Raw genomic sequence first — 16,233 nt, 5'->3', positions numbered from 1 at the left:
ACATATACCTAGTTATGAGATTGATGAGGGGAATGGTAGCTCTGTGTTAAGTTCTTTGAGAAATCTCCAGACTGATTTCGACAGCGCTTGGGCCAAATTACATTTTTCACCAAGTGTGTAAGTGGTCCGTTTTCTCTATAGCCTTGCCTGCATCTGTTAATTTCTGATCTTTTACTGATAGCAATTCTGACATACGTGAGACAGTATCTCATTTGGTTTTGATTTGCACTTATCTGATAATTGAATATGCTGAGCATTTTTATGTTAGTTGGCCGCTTCTAGGTTTACACTTGAGAAGTTTCTGTGTGTGTCCTTTCTCCATTTTTATAATGGGGTTATTTGATTTATGCTGATGATTAAGTTCCCTATGGATTGCCTAAGATAGCTAGTGTTCGAATAAGAAAAATGAATACAAAAACATAATCACTGGTAGGTAAAGGCATACTGAATTTGGAATGGTCATGGGTTGCCGGTTGGTACTGAAATGGTACAGCAACTTTGGAAAATGTTCTTCAGAGAAAATCTCATACACAAATGTACCTAGTGTCACCACTCACAGTAGTCAAATTGAGAATATAGCTCCAGTGTCCATCGACTGCCACAGGGATGAAGACGCTGCGGTGTGTCTGTGTGTCTGTAACCCACGGGAATGAAGACGCTGCGGTGTGTCTGTGTGTCTGTAACCCACAGGGATGAAGACGCTGTGGTGTGTCCGAGTATCTGTAACCCACGGGAATGAAGACGCTGTGGTGTGTCTGTGTGTCTGTAACCCACGGGAATCAAGACGCTGTGGTGTGTCTGTGTGTAACCCAGCTTTAAACAGGAGTGAAGCACCGACATAGGCTGTAACTTGGATAAGCCTTGAAAACATTGGGTGAGTGAACTGAGGTAGACACAGAAGTCCACATCACGAATTGTGCCATTGATACGAAGTACGCAGAGCAGGAAAACCCCAAGAGGCAGATCTGAGGAAGTCCGTGGAGGGGAAACAGAGAATGACCGCTTAATGGAAGTGAGGCTTCCTTTTTGATGATGAAAACGTTCCCAAACCAAATAGTGGTGATGGTTACACAATATTGCGAATGTCTAAAGTATCACTGACCTGTACACTTAATGAGGGCTAAAATGGTAAATTCTATGTTATGTGTATCTCAACACAATAAAAATGAGTGCCACATTTTGTTTAGTGAATCAGCAACAATAACATTTCGGTTTAAATGCTGGATTGATTCTTCATCAAAACCAGTGCTTCCTGCTGGATCTGGATCAATCAGCCCCCACAGAGGGGACAGGAGTGGGTCAGGTGCACAGGTCATGAAGGAAGCACAAATTCCAGCCCACTCCTCAAGTGTCTAGTCACCACCTCCAGATCTGTGTCCAAAAACAGTTCTTCCTATGGCTGAGCTATGGGATCAGCAAACACCCAACCATGCTTTTGTTTATTTGTTTGTTATTTGTTTTCAACAGTGTCTTGCTGTGTCACCCAGGCTGGAGTGCAGTGGGGCGAATTTGGCTCACTACAACACCTCCTGGGTTCAAGCGATTCTCCTGCCTCAGGCTACCAAGTAGCTGGGGCTGCAGACACCCAACACCATGTCTGGCTAATTTTTGTATTTTTAGTAGACATGGGGTTTCACTATATTGGCCAGGCTAGTCTTAAACTCCTGACCTCATGATCTGCCCTCCTCAGCCTCCCAAAGTGCTGGGATGAAAGGTGTGAGCCACCGTGCTGGGCCACAACCATGTATTTTTAAGCAAAAGACACAGTGAGGGGACATCAGTGTGAGCCCTGACACAAACCTACCTGTGGGGGTTCACAGGACAGTACGGGGTGCTCAGGACAGAAGTGGGCACTCAGGAACCAGCAGGGAAACCCCGGGGATACTTGGCACCTCATGGGGCCTCAGGACCATCGTGGAGCTCAGTGGTAAGGCAGGCTAAAGGCTCAACATCAGGGCAGGTGCAGCAGGCAGGGAAAGGCTCTGGAGACGGGGTTTAGTGTCACCATCTCAATGCACCACTAGACACTCTCCATTACATCTATTCTAATGTGTATGAGTGTTTATGTGTTTAGAGAATAATATTTATATTATAAATCTATAGCGCTTGTGAGCGCATCAAGTTACCCTCTTCAACTTATGTGGACCCTGTTCATTAGGAATAAGTCCCTGCCTTTGAGGACCTCATAAATTAGTAATTATGTAGAATCACTTTCTTTTCCAGCCTCCTTTCCTCCTTCTTTGTTTCTTTCTCTCACACACACTTATAAACAAATGGGGTGCTAAACTTTAAATACCTGTTATATTAAAGAAAACTGATTTATTTGCAACCTGACCAGTTTCACTGTTGTTCATGTTGTTGTAAGATTAGGAACATGTTTCTCAGCTGTGTACTCCTCTAAGCTGAGCAGCAGTTTTATTTGAAATACAGAGAAACTGAAAACAATCCAAACATTAATGAGCAGTTTTATCAGTAAACAAACTGGGTAACATCTGATCACTGTGTTCTAACTTCAACAAAAATCTTGGCAGTCTGCCTTAAGCAGGATTTCCCTCCCTCCTGATGTTTCCTCTTGGTGATTTTCTATCCTTTACCCCAACCTTGCTGCATGCCTACAAACACCCACGTTCTCATTCTATATTTGCAGTTCTGCTGAATCTCTCACCCCACTGCAAAATCCCATTGCCCAGGTCCCTACACCTATCACGAGGGCCCTGGATAAAGTCTTCCTTACTGTGCTGGAACAAGTGTCTTTGTATATGTATTTTTTCTTTAACAAATTGACCTTTAGTATTTCCTAATTGATCAAGGAACCTCAACCATTGAATGAAAGTGAGGATCTCCATTTTACTATAATATTTGTATGTGTGAATTTCAATTTCCATGTGTGGTGTCCAGAAGTCCTGAGCACCAACATTTGTGCTTCTCTGTCCAATTCATCGATTCTGAAACCCCATAGTCATCCCAACATGGGTAAATAGGTGAATTTTTTGTGTGTTTTTACTGTTTAGTGACTGACTTATTTCACTTACCCTGAGTCTTCATGAACACAATGATGAAAAGTAGACAGAGGACTTGTTTGGAAATGCCAGATTTATGGTAGACTTAACCACCCACATGTGTCTGGAGATCTTCGTGTTCCAAGAACAGGACATTTTTCCCACCATAGCACAAGGATGAGAACCTCTGAGCTGTGAGAATGGAGGACAGGCAGGGCTGTGTGAGGACAAGGAGGGGCTGCTGCCTCGTCCAGGGTGTTCTCTCCTAGCAACGCCTCCATCCCTTCCTCACTCTGTGGTATTTGTCAGATGGGAAACATGCCTAGAATTTATCTTTGACATATGGATGGAAGCCCAGGCAAGAGGCTGTTGACAGCTTATTTCTGAACCTACTTCTGTAAGGAATGCCCAGATCCCTTGCTCTCCTTCCTGGTTCCTAATCCCTTTAACCCCCTTCCCCTCCCGCACCCATCCACTGCCTATTTACCGCCCCTTCCCCACACCCTTCACTCTAGCACCATTTTCTTGGGCTCCTGGGAAACACAACAGCTTTGGTTGAACTCACAGCTCAGGCACACTCATGGGTCCCTCCAGAGCCTCTCAACTTTCCTCCTAAAGTCCCTCAGCTCCTCCTTGTGGTCCTAACTTGGCCATCTCTACCCTCTCTGCTGAGCCTAACCATCCACAATCCATCCCATCGGGATTTGTGTACATCAGTGGGTTAACTCAGCAGGCCTGAATTGCTCAAAACCTGCATGTTCCTAAAAAAGTAAGTAACTAAAGAATTTAAAAAGAACTTTTCTTCATTTATGGTTCTCTGTTACCTCCTGGGATGAGGTCTCCAAGTCCATAAAATATTCCACCTGATAACAGTGTCTGTGGATGTCTGCAGCCTTGGGACATGCGGTACGAGTTTAATCACAGGGATTTATAGTGAGTGCCTGCTGTTGTTATGCTGGGGTGGTCTGTTGTCTGAGTAGTGTGGTCAGTTACCCAGGTGTTCCATAGTCTGATTCATTCCCAGAACACAGCCCTGGACAAGAAAGCTCGGGGCACTCCCCTGGGTATCAACACTTCACACATGTCATCTTACAGCACAGCTGGACAATTACACATGTGCAGGAGGCTCCCCTGTGGGAGGACCCCTGAGAGCTTGTGCCTGGATTCTCCAGGGCTTCACTCCTTGTGCCTTTTTTTCAAGTATTTTCAATGGTATCATTTTGCTGCAATACACTGTTCCTGTGAATATGACAGTTTCATGAATCCTGTGTTTTTACTGAGTTCTGAGCCTGAGGGTGGCAGATGCAACCTCTCAATGCAGTTGTATCAGAAGAAGGATTTCCTAGAGAGACCCGCGAATCAATGACATGTGGCTGAAGCATTGTTTGGAAACATAAGTATTCAGGTGTGAAGTGACAAAATCTGACACCTGGATGGAAACAGAATTACCGGGTCTGAGACAGCAGCTGAACCGAAGTAGATGTCTGCAGGTAAATGCAATTTAGAAATGATAACTCATACTCCCAAAGAGCTGGCTCAATTGATACATAAGGAAACATAAAATGAGAAGAATTAGCCTAAATATGCAATTATTATTTCTGAGAACTAAGTGAACATCTGGGAGAGTGATTGCAGGGAAGTGGCACTGCGCCCACCTCAGATTTTGGCCGATCTCATTTCTGGCTGACGGGCTCAGAGCACTCCCTAAGAGGGCAATTATGCTGCGATGACAGACCAAAGCTTCACAAACTCTATCCACCCAGAAGGTGGCTCAGGTGGTGACGTGGGGGGAGGGTAAACCATAAAACAGCTGAAATGAGGGAGGATAGTGACAAGGGGCTCTGCTTTTGAGCTTATCTTTAGCTGAATATTTTTGTTAATCTGGACTTAGACAATGACTACTGTAATAATGGACACTTTTTTGAGTCTCTCGCAATGGAGGACTAGGCAGGGGTCAATGTTGTGCCCAGAGATTACTATAGAACAATAGTAGATGGCTGAACATGACCCAAACACAAAGCCTCTTGTTGCTGATGGGACAGCTGCCCTCCTCCACCGCACAACACTTCTCTAAAGTGTGTTTACCCTGAGAACTGAGATTGCCTTTCTCTTGTAAGTGAAAAAAAAATAGAACACTCCAAATAAAGAAGTTGTAATGCTGTATTTGTAAAACATTCTAATATGGGTTAATGATGACTTGGAATATGCATCCCACTTATCTTTTTATTTGTATAAATTCATGGGTGAAAGAGCAATTTTGTTACATGAACATATTGTTTAGTGATGAAGTCAGGGCTTTAAGGGGAGTCATCATCTGGATGGCGTATGTTGTACTCATTAAGTATCTTCTCATCCCACACACCACTCCCACCCTCCAGACCTTCCAAGTCTCCAATATTTATTATTCCACACTCTATATTCACGTGTACATATTATTTAGTTCTTACATGAGAACATGTGGTATTCAACTTTACTCTTCTGAGTTATTTAACTTAAGATGGTGGTCTAAAGTTTCATCCATGCTACTGTAAAATACATAATTTCATTTTTTATTGAGTAGTAATTAAATGTGTGTACATATATATTCACAAATATATATAGTGTATTTGCAAGGATAAGTGTGTGTATATATATATATATGCACATGTACATATACAATGTTTTCTGTATCTAATCATAATGAATAGACAGTAAGTGTGGTACCATATGTGCTAGTGTGAATAACGCAACAGTAAACATAAATGCAGGCATCTGTCTAATATAAAATTTATTTTCCTTTCCTTTCAGCCGATACCAAGTAGTGGGGTTGCGGAATCAAATATTAGTTCAATTATTAGTTCTTTGAGAAGTTTCCATACTGTTTTCCATATAGCTTGTACTAATTTACATTTTCTCCAATAGTGTATATGCACTACTGTTTCTCTGTGTCCTTACCAACATCTGTTTATGTTCAGTTTAGTTTTTATTTTTAACTTTTTAATAATAGCTAGTCTGACTGGTTTAATATGGTTTCTCATTGTGACTTTAAATTGCATTTCTGTGATGATTAATGCCATTGATTGTTTTATGACATGCTGGTTGATGATTTTTATGTCCTGTTTTGAAAAATAAATGTCTGTTATTTGCTCACTTTAAAATGAGGTTATTTGTGTTTTCTTGTGTTGTTTTTGTTTCTTGCACATTCCAAATATTAGCTCTTTGTCAGACGTAGTGTTTACAAATATTTTTCATCATTCTGTAGGTTTTCTGTTAACTTTATTGATTTTTTTATTTTGCTGAGCACATGCTTTGCTTCTTATTTGTATTAAGTCTAAATTGTCTATTTTGGTTTAGTTCTGTTTACTTTTAAGGTCATAGTCATGAATTCTTCACCTAGGACAATGTCCAGGAAAACATTGCCTAGGATTTCATCTACAACCATCAACTCTCAGGTCTCCCAGTTAAGTATTTTATAGGTTTTGGCTTAACTTCTGTACATAGTGAGAGATATGAGTCCAGCTTTATTCTTCAGCAAATAGCTGTTCAGTTTTTCCTGCACAATTTATTGAACAAGGTGACCTTTCCCAGGATATGCTTTTTGTCTAGTTGGTCACAGTCAGTTGGCTGCAGGCTTGTGATTTTATTTCTGGTATGTCTATTCTGTTCCATACATCTATGGTTCTCTGCTTGATTGTTACGTGTGTATAAAAATAGTACTGTCTTTTGTATGTGTTTTCCATTATTTTAAAACTTTGTTGAATTAATGCGTCAATTCTAGGAGTATTTCTAAAGAATATTAGTTTTTTAAGTACAAAATCGTATTATCAGCAAACACAAAATAATTTGACTTTCCCTTTTCCAAATTGGGTGTCTTTATTTCTTTCTCCTGCCTGACTACTCTGGCCAGGATTTCAAGTTTTATATTGATTAAGAGTGGTGAAAGTGGGCATCCTTGACATGTTCTGAGTCTTAGGAGGAATACTTTCAACATATTCCTATTCAGTATAATGTGTGTGAGTTTGTCATATATGATTTTTATTCATTTGAGGTATGTTTTCCTTCTATTTTAATTTCATTGAGGGTTTTTGTCATAAAGAAATCCTAAATGTTATCAAATGCTTTTTTTGACCTATTGACATGATTATATGTTTTTTGTTTTGAATTTTATGTGGTGGATCACAGTTATTGATACATGAATGTCGAGCCATCCTTGCATCCCTGAAACAAAACTTAGTAGATTGTGGCGTATTATCTTTTTGATATGTGATTGGATTCAATTTTCTTGTATCTTGTTGAGGATTTTTACATCTATAGTCATCAGTGATATTGATCTGTAGTATTCCTGTTTGGGTCCTGGCATGGAGGTGGTATGAGGCTGTTAGTGGCTTTGTGGAATGAGTTAGGGAGAAACACCCTCTACTCAATTTTTTGAAGAAGTTTCAGTAGAATTGCTAGCAGCTCTTTCTGTATATTGGGCAGAATTCACCATTTAAAATCATCTGTTTTAGGGCTTCTTTGTTGAGACTTTTAAAATTACTGCTTGAATATCACTAATTTTTGTTGGTCTCTTCAGGATTTTTATTTCTTCCTGTTTCAATCTTGGGAGATTGCATGTTTTCAGACATTTATCTGTTCACCCTAAATTTTCTAGTTTGTTAGCCAGAAGATGTTCATAGTAGTCTATGTTGATCATTTATATTTCTATGGCATCAGTTGTCATCTTTTCTTTATTGTTTCTCATTCTGCTTATTTAAATTGTCTACTTTACTTGCCTAATCTAGCTAGTGGTCTCTAAGTTTTGTTTATTATCTCAAAAACCCAATGTTTTTTTTTTGTTGGTTCTTTGTATTTCTTGGTTCTTAACTTTATCTAGTTCTGCTCTGGTCTTTGTTATTTGTTTTCTTCTACTGTGTGTTTGGTTTGTTGTGGTTTTTCTAATTCTTTGATATGTAATGTTAGGTTGTTAATTTGTAATCTTTAGCTCTTTTTGATGAGGTCATTTAACACTATAATCTTCCCCCTCAGCACAGGTTTTTGCTGCAAAGGTTTTGGTATGCTGTTTCTCTATTTTTATACATTTCAAAACATGTTATAATATCCTTTTTAATTTTATCGTTGACCCAAAGTTCATTCAGTAGCAGGATGTTTAATTTTCATGTGTGTTTGTGTAGTTTTGAGTTTTCTTCTAGGGTTTGATTTCTAGTTTTGTATTACTGTGGTCTGAGAAGATAATTCATTTTTTAAAAAGATATTGAGACTTTTATTTCTGGCATAGTATATAATCCATCTTAGAAAATATTCCTTGCTAATGGGAATAATGTATATTCTTCAGTCATCAGAATTGAATGTTCTGTTAATATCTTTTGGGTTTATTTGGCCTAGAGTCCAATTTAAGTCTAGTGTTTCCTTGTTGATTTTCTTTCTCAATGATTTGTCTAGGATTGTCAGATGGGCATTGAAGTCTATCACAATTGTATTGTTATCTATGTTCTTCCTTAGGTCTAATAGTATTTGTTCTATGAACATGGGTTTTCTGGTGTAGAGAGCATATATATTTAGAATTGGTATTTTTAATCAATCATTTTATCATTATGTAATGACTTTCTTTGTCTTTAATTGCTGGTGTTTACTGAAAGTTTGTTTTATATGATATAAGCATAGCTATTCTTGCTTGCTTTTGGTTTCCATTTGCATGAAATATCCTTTTTCACACTTTTGATCTTGGATCTATGTGTTTTTACCAATTAAGTGAGTTTCATGTCAGCAGCATAAATTTCAAAACTCTTTTTTATTCTTTCTACCAATGTATATATTTTAGGTGAAGAATTTAACTTATTTATATCCAAACTTAATAGTGATATGTGAAGTTTGGCTCCTGTTGTCATGTTAATTATTAACTAGTGGCTTTGTAGTCTTAATTGTGTAATAGTTTTACGAGTGAATTTTATAATTTTGCGTTGTTTATGATGGTGAGTATTGACCTATGGCTTCCATATTTGGACTCCCTTGAGCATTTCTTGTAGTTCTGGTCTAGGGTAAATAAATATCCTTAGCATTTTCTTACCTTAGAAATACTTTATTTCTCCTTCATTTATAAAGCTTAGTTTAGCAGGATACAAAATCAATTATTGACATAGAATTTTTTTCCTTATTTTTTCTTTAAGTAGTCTGAAACTGAGAATTCAATCTTTTCTATCTTATAAGTTTATGTTGAGAAGTACATGGTTAGTTTAATAGAATTTCATATAAATCATTAGACACTTTTTTGTGAATTTTAGAATGTTTTTCTTCCTATTTCCTTTAGAAAGTCTGAGGACTGTAGATCCTGGTTATGTCTGTTTTCCCGTGTCTTGTCATGGAGTTTTCTGAACTTCTTTTATCTGCATGTGAAAATCTCTAGCAAGACTAGGGATATTTTCCTCAATTATTTCATCACTTTGGTCTTCTAAAAATTTTTACTAATTTTCTCCCTCAGGAATATCCATTATCCACTGTTTCAATTGTGTTACATAATCCTATACTTCCCAATGATTTTGTTCATTTTTTTCTTATTTCTATCTGACTGGGTTAACTTGAAATAGCTGTCTGTTAGGTTTGATGTTCTTTCTTCAGTTTAGTGTAGTCCTTTGTCAAAGTTTTAAACTGTATTTTCTAATTATAATTCAATGAAGTTTTTTCCCTGAAGATCATTTTTTAAAAATCAAAGTCTTAAGTAAATATTGAATTGTTCTGGTTTTTGTTTTTTGTTTTTTGACACAGAGTCTTGCAGTGTCACCTGTGCTGGAGTGCAATGGTGCGATCTTGGCTCACTGCAACCTCCGCCTCCCAGGTTCTTGCAATTCTGCCTCAGCCTCCTGAGTAGCTGAGATTACAGGCACACACCACCACACCAAGCCAGTGGTTTGTATTTTTAGTAGAGATGGGGTTTCACTATGTCGGCCAGACTGGTCTGGAACTTCTGACCTCACAATCCCCCCTCCTCGGCCTCCCAAAGTGCTAGGATTACAGGCATGAGCCACAATGCCTGGCCTGAGTGGTTCTAATTTATTTGTGTTGTTTCTCAACTCTCTTTTGGATTTAATTGAGCTTCTTTAAAATAAACATTTTGAATTACTTATCTGAGATTTCAAAATATATCATGTTGTTTAGATTCTATTGCTGGAGAGCTAAGTTGATATCCAGGGTCTTGTAATTCTGCTTTTTCATACTTCCAGAATTGCTTATCTGTTTGCTTTTCATTCCTAAACTGTTACTATTTTTGAATTCATTTTGATTTTAATGAAAATTTCATTCCCTTTAGAATGTGAATATCATGCATATTGGGTGGGTCTTTTTATTTGGTTCTTGGTTTACTCAGTGGCAAAGACTCTGTAATTGTTTCTTGTCTATAGATGGTCATTATTTAGTGGCTTTCTGAAATGATGGTTGTAAAACAATGTACTGGGCCTGTGAGCAGGCTCACTGCCTCCTGCAGGTCCTAGATAGTGGAGGCCTCAGGAACTGTTTCTCATTTGGGATGCATTTGTTTCAGCAGATTTTATGTTGGGTTGTTAAGTTTACCCTTCACGTTAGTAGGTGGCCTTACAGGTTTGAGCTGACTGTGGCAGAAGCAGATGAGTACATGCTTGATATCTGTGCACAGGGAGAAGCTCTCCGTTGCCTCAGGCAATGGGCTGGTCTATGAAATGCACAGTGACCTGAGTTATCTGCTGAGCTTCTGAGAGGGGGACAAATATGAGCCACTCAGCCTGGCAAGCAAAAGCACCAGCCTTGATGGAAATGGCCAGGTGAGGGGCATCTACTCAGTGATTTATTTTGTTATTAATAGTTTTAGTGTTGTGCCTTTTTCAAATTCCAGCTTTAGTAGTAACATACTGAGCATGTGAGCAGACCCGTGGTCTTTTGCGGAGCTGGAATCACAGAAGTATTGAGAAGCTAATCTCGTTTTCAACTGCTGTGCACTGGTGGTAGCGACTTTGTATTGGGTCATGCAGTTTGAACATCAGGCCAGTAGGTGGCGCTTGCAGGTAAGAGCCGCTACGGGGGCTGCAGAAGGATTTACGCTTTACCACTGGTTAAAGTGGGAAGTTTGTCACGTTCCAGATCTTAGAGAGAAGACTTTTAGTTATTTCTCATTCATTATAATACTACCTGAAACTCTCTGGAATACAACTTTTTGGTATGTCGAGACGTGTTCTTTCTATACCCATTTTTATTTATTTATTTTTTTCCTGAGAGGATGTTGAGTTTCATCAAATGCTTTTTCAGCATTAATTGAAAAAAATGATAATATGTGGATTAAAGATATAAATGTAAAACCTAAGATTATAAAAACTCTGGATAATACCCTAGGCAATACAATTTAGTACATAAGAACTGGCAAAGACTTTATTCTGAAAACGATAGAAGCAATTTTAACAAAATCAAAAATTGACAAATGAGACCTAAGTAAACTAAAGAGCTTCTGCATAGCAAGATATACTATCAACAGAGTAAACAGGCAACCTCTAGAATGGGAAGTAAAGTATTTGCCACCTATACATCTGACAAAGGTCTAACATTTATAATATACATGGAATTAAACAAACATACAAGAAAGAAAAAGTGGTCAAAGGACACGAAAAGACATTTACAAAAAGATTTACATGTGGCCAAATAGCATAGGAAAACATGCTGAATATCACTATCATTGGAGAAACACATATTAAAACTACAGTGAGGTACCATCTCACATCAGTCAGAATGGCTAATCTTAAAAAAAAAGTAATAACAGATGCTGCTAAGGTTGCAAGAAAAAGCGATCATTTATACACTTTTGGTGGGAATATAAATTAGTTCAACCATTGTGGAAAGCAGTGTGGCGATCCCTCCAATAACCTAAAACCGAAGTTTCATTTGACCCAACAGTCCCACAGCTGGACAGATACCTAAAGGAATATAAACATGTAGGTTCACTGCAGCACTATTCACAATAGCATACACATGGAATTACCTAAATGCTCATAGTGGCAGAATGGATAGAGAAAAATGTGGTACATAGAACCATGGAAAACTATGCAGCTAAGAAAAGAATGAAATTATGTCCTTTGTAGGAACATGAGGGAACTGGAGGTCATTACTCTTTGCAAACTAATTTAGGGACAGAAAATCAGACACTGTATGTTCTCACTTATTTGTTGAAGATAAATAATGTGAAATATTCTCTCAGGGCCTGAGTCTTGTTTACTCACGAAATCATTCCATCATAAGTGTTCAACAAGTTGCTAATATGCTTTTAAATCTCCCATTTCATCTGGACCATTATATCACTCAATAAAGCCAAGAGAACTCTATGTAAAAGTGAGATTCTATGATAATAAATATCTTAACAGTGAGAATATGAAGGATATGGATGGCTTATTAATTTGATGGGTACATAACTGTGGGATACACTATATTCCTATGAATAAGACATTCAGATTTCAGAACTAAGTAATGTTTCCTACGTTGTGTGTTTGACTTGGCAGTGGTGGATTCGAGAGTGTGGCAGGTGCACAGACCATGTGGATCAGAAATCAACATGTAAAGATGATGACCATCTATGGACATGAACTAAAAGTGTGTAAAGACTTCAAGTAATTCTATTTAATGGAGTTTGAGATAAAACCCAAACTTTTTCAAAACACAAATTACTTAGTATTTATTTTGGATTTATGAGTTTATCAAGAAATTCCAATTCCTATTTCCATTTCAACTCCTGCTTCCTACTCTCAGTGGGAGGGAAAACTCAGAGCCAATCACACATCACAGGGCAAATCTGTCAACCAAGAGTCTTTCCACTGAAGGGTCTGGGAGCTCAGGACTCTCAGGCAGGTGCTGGGGACTCTGTCTTGGGAGTGCCCAGCAGATCTCGGAACTCTCCCTGGGGCCTGCTGGGCACTCATGTAGGATAACTAGTGGCCACTTATTCAGAGTTACCAGTGAGCTCTGACTGTTCCTAATGGGACCAGGATGGAGTCAAAGTGCCTGCTCACTGTCAGAGACAGCAATGGTCCCAGAAACAATCGAGGTAATCTCTATGCCAATAAAATGTGGATTCACAGTGAGGAGCACATCCTGGGAGTGGGGATTGTTCTTCATTAGGAAGAGTGCTGTCCACAAAAAGCTTAGAAATGGGGCAGGGGGTGCATTTCCTCAAGCAGGATTAGGGCTTGGTCTCAGTATCCCACTCTTGTATGGTTGATGTGGCATCTGTGTATTTTTCTCATCCTAGATCAGGCTTTGAGCTGTGAAATACCTTGCCTCATGAATATGCAAATAACCTGAGCTCCTCTGGGATACATATAAATCTACTGGTACCTTCAGAGCATCACTCAACAACCACATCCCTCCTCTGGAGAAAACCCTGGAACCGCAGCTCCTCACCATGGACTGGACCTGGAGGATCCTCTTCCTTGTAGCAGCAGCTACAGGTAAGTGGCTTCCTAGCCTTAACACTGAGGAAGGGATCCTGGTTCAGTCAAAGAGGATTTTACTCACTCCTGTGTCCTCTCCATAGGTGCCCAGTCTCAGGTCCAGCTGGTGCAGTCCGGGGCTGAGGTGAAGAAGCCTGGGGCCTCAGTGAAGCTCTCCTGCAAGGCTTCCGGTTACACCTTTACCAGCTACAATATAAACTGGGTGGGACAGGCCCCTGGACAAGGGCTTGAGTGGATGGGATGGATTAACCCTAGCAGTGGTAATACAGGCTACGCACAGAAGTTCCAGGGCAGAGTCACCATGACCAGGGACATGTCCACGAGCACAGCCTACATGGAGCTGAGCAGCCTGAGATCTGAGGACACGGCCGTGTATTACTGTGCAAGATACACAGTGTGAAAACCACATCCTCAGAGTGTCAGAAACCCTGAGGGAGAAGGCAGCTGTGCTGGACTGAGGAGATGACAAGGGTCACAAGTTTTAAGGCTGTTTTGAATATTGGTTACATATTTAAGAAGAAAGAACAACAGAAACAAGTAACACTCTAATTGTAAGAGATACATTCCATTCAAGAGTCATCATAGAAGCCAAATTCACAGAGTGGGAAATCCACACTCAATAAAGTTGATACAAACATTCTATGAAGGTGCCACTGTGAACAAGTTTTCCAATTAGATCAATACATGGCTTAGTGCAAGGTTATTTGATCAAGTAGTAAGAGTAAGTATGACTATTAAAAACTGTCAAAAATTTCTTTCAAGTGTTTCTGCCAGTCTTTATAAATTTATATAAAATTATTTTTAGAGCAGTTTTAGGATTACAAAGAAATTGCACAGAAGGTGTGAGATTTCCCATGAATCCCTGCCCTCCACAGGCACAGCCTCCTCCACCACGACCATCCAGGACCACAGGCACAAATCAGTTGCAATGGATGAATCTACAAGGACAGTTCGTTCTTTCGTTTTTGGTGATCCCCTAGTATATCAAGCCTAAATTACCTCGGAGCACCACAGGTATTTTCAGTGGCTTTTTAGAGATGATATTAGTCAGAGGGAAAGTGGGTGAAGCTCTTACTCTTTGAACCCTTTCTTCAAAAAACCATAAAACATGTATTAATTTAGCACTTATCTTACTTCCAGTTTACAGAATTCCTTCCAAGAGAGTAAGATTTTTAAGCATTTAGAGGCAGGTTCATGTCTGTAAAAGTCCAGCAAGTTCTGCTGAATCGCATAATGAACATCCTTTCGTGAGAACTGGAGACCCTGGCAATGAGAGACTCCATGTATAATGGCATAGAGTTGGATTAGGTACACTGTAGGCTCTTGGGTGGTGGGTCTGAATAAGACGATCTGTACAGCGAGTGCAAACACATGCATGAGACACAGGCAGGAACAAAAGCTTTCATTTACAAAGTGGGTGGGCACCTGAAGGGAGCCCTCACAGAGGTGGTCACTGCTCGCCCTTGATGAGTGCACATTAGCCAGAGGCATGATCACGATTGGTCTTGCAGGGAAAGAGCACCTCTGAGGTCACAGGTTATGAAAATGTGTGTCATCCTCCAGCTGAGCAAGTCCGTCTGCTTGTTTGTGGGTGCCAACCCCATGGAGGGTGCACTGTGGGAGACGACAAGATGCACGTAAACCTCCTCTCACTAATTATCCACTGCCACACACTCAGAACAAACCTGTGCTCCAGAAAGGGATACATGCCTGCCAAAATAAACAGAGCTTGAGGAGTTTATTACCTGGTGAATATACTGCCCAAAACCACACGTTTCAGGAAGATTAGCTCACAGATGTTTACCAAGTGACTGAAGGGCAGTGGCGGGTGAGGTGATGGGACAGCCTCAGGGTTGCACATGAGGAGGGCTCCCTCCCCATGCAGGCTTTTCCTCCAGGAGCTGCACCAGGAACTTAAGAAGGATCAGGGAGAATTCTGAGAACACCCTGCTGCGGTGCTGCCCAGAGGGGAAGAATAAATATGAAAAAATACAACTCTGAGTAACGTATGGGCATTCGTTCATGAAAACTGTTTTTCTGAAAGCTTGTGAAGGTCTTGAAATGCCCTCGATTAGCTGAGGGCAAACATTGAAACGCTCCTTCCACAGGCAGTTCAAGCAGGATGGATGTGTCCTTCTATGGGTGATCTTCCCCAGCCCCTTCCTCTTCCCTCTCTATGTAAACAGTTCTCATCAGTGGAATGTGCTTGATGAAGTGAGGTCTTCGATTTTCTCATCTTCTGTGTGGTCAGTAATTTTCCTCATCTGAGGTTTTAAAAACTCACCTGCCTGCAGCACCTGAGAGCTTAAAATCTCTTGTGGACAAAACAGTAACAAAGGCACCCACCAGGGTTGAGCATCCCGTGTTGCTGACAGCGACCACCGGGGTCAACGTCCTCCTCACAATCCTGTGTCAGAGCATCGCCTGAGTGATTTCATGAGCAACTTCCCAGGAGAACCAGCTGAAAACTACTTGTCCCATTCTCCATGCAGATATAACCCATCCCTTTCCCTGAAGAAACAGAGCTGAATACTAAATACACTGAATGTTGTTTTTGCTGGTTTTGTAAGTTTGTGACTTTATCAATTTCTGAGTTATGTGGATCACTCTACATATTTCCCTCACGGGTGTGACCAGCCTTCTGGATGTCAAATATAATTGACTTTCTTCATGTAAAAGTGAACACAAGCTCCTCTCGTTTTCTGTGCTCACTGACAACTCTCAACTCACACAAGGTGTGTCTTTATGAGTTTTGTTTTCTGGTGTCTCTACTTGGCTTATTCACTACACCCATTTTATGT

At 39.9% G+C, this 16,233-nt stretch overlaps 1 long non-coding RNA gene and 1 gene segment (V, D, J or C); both read left to right on the top strand.

The window, feature by feature from the left end:
- Nucleotides 1-7,945: 7,945 nt before the first annotated feature.
- LOC117069772 lies at nt 7,946-13,284 on the top strand. The gene is made up of 4 exons (XR_004431660.1): nt 7,946-8,029; nt 10,621-10,765; nt 12,485-12,575; nt 13,231-13,284. It is a non-coding gene; the product is annotated as an uncharacterized LOC117069772 (long non-coding RNA).
- A 42-nt stretch (nt 13,285-13,326) lies between these two features.
- On the top strand, nt 13,327-13,885 carry LOC117069757. The segment is given in 2 exon segments: nt 13,327-13,429; nt 13,516-13,885. Coding segments are annotated over 2 exon segments (363 nt in total).
- Nucleotides 13,886-16,233: the final 2,348 nt, after the last annotated feature.

Source organism: Trachypithecus francoisi, unplaced genomic scaffold (assembly GCF_009764315.1).
Source record: "Trachypithecus francoisi isolate TF-2019V2 unplaced genomic scaffold, Tfra_2.0 Lachesis_group3, whole genome shotgun sequence".
Taxonomy (NCBI): domain Eukaryota; kingdom Metazoa; phylum Chordata; class Mammalia; order Primates; family Cercopithecidae; genus Trachypithecus; species Trachypithecus francoisi.
Note: the sequence above shows the minus strand (reverse complement) of the source record. Positions and strands in the feature narration are given on the sequence as shown.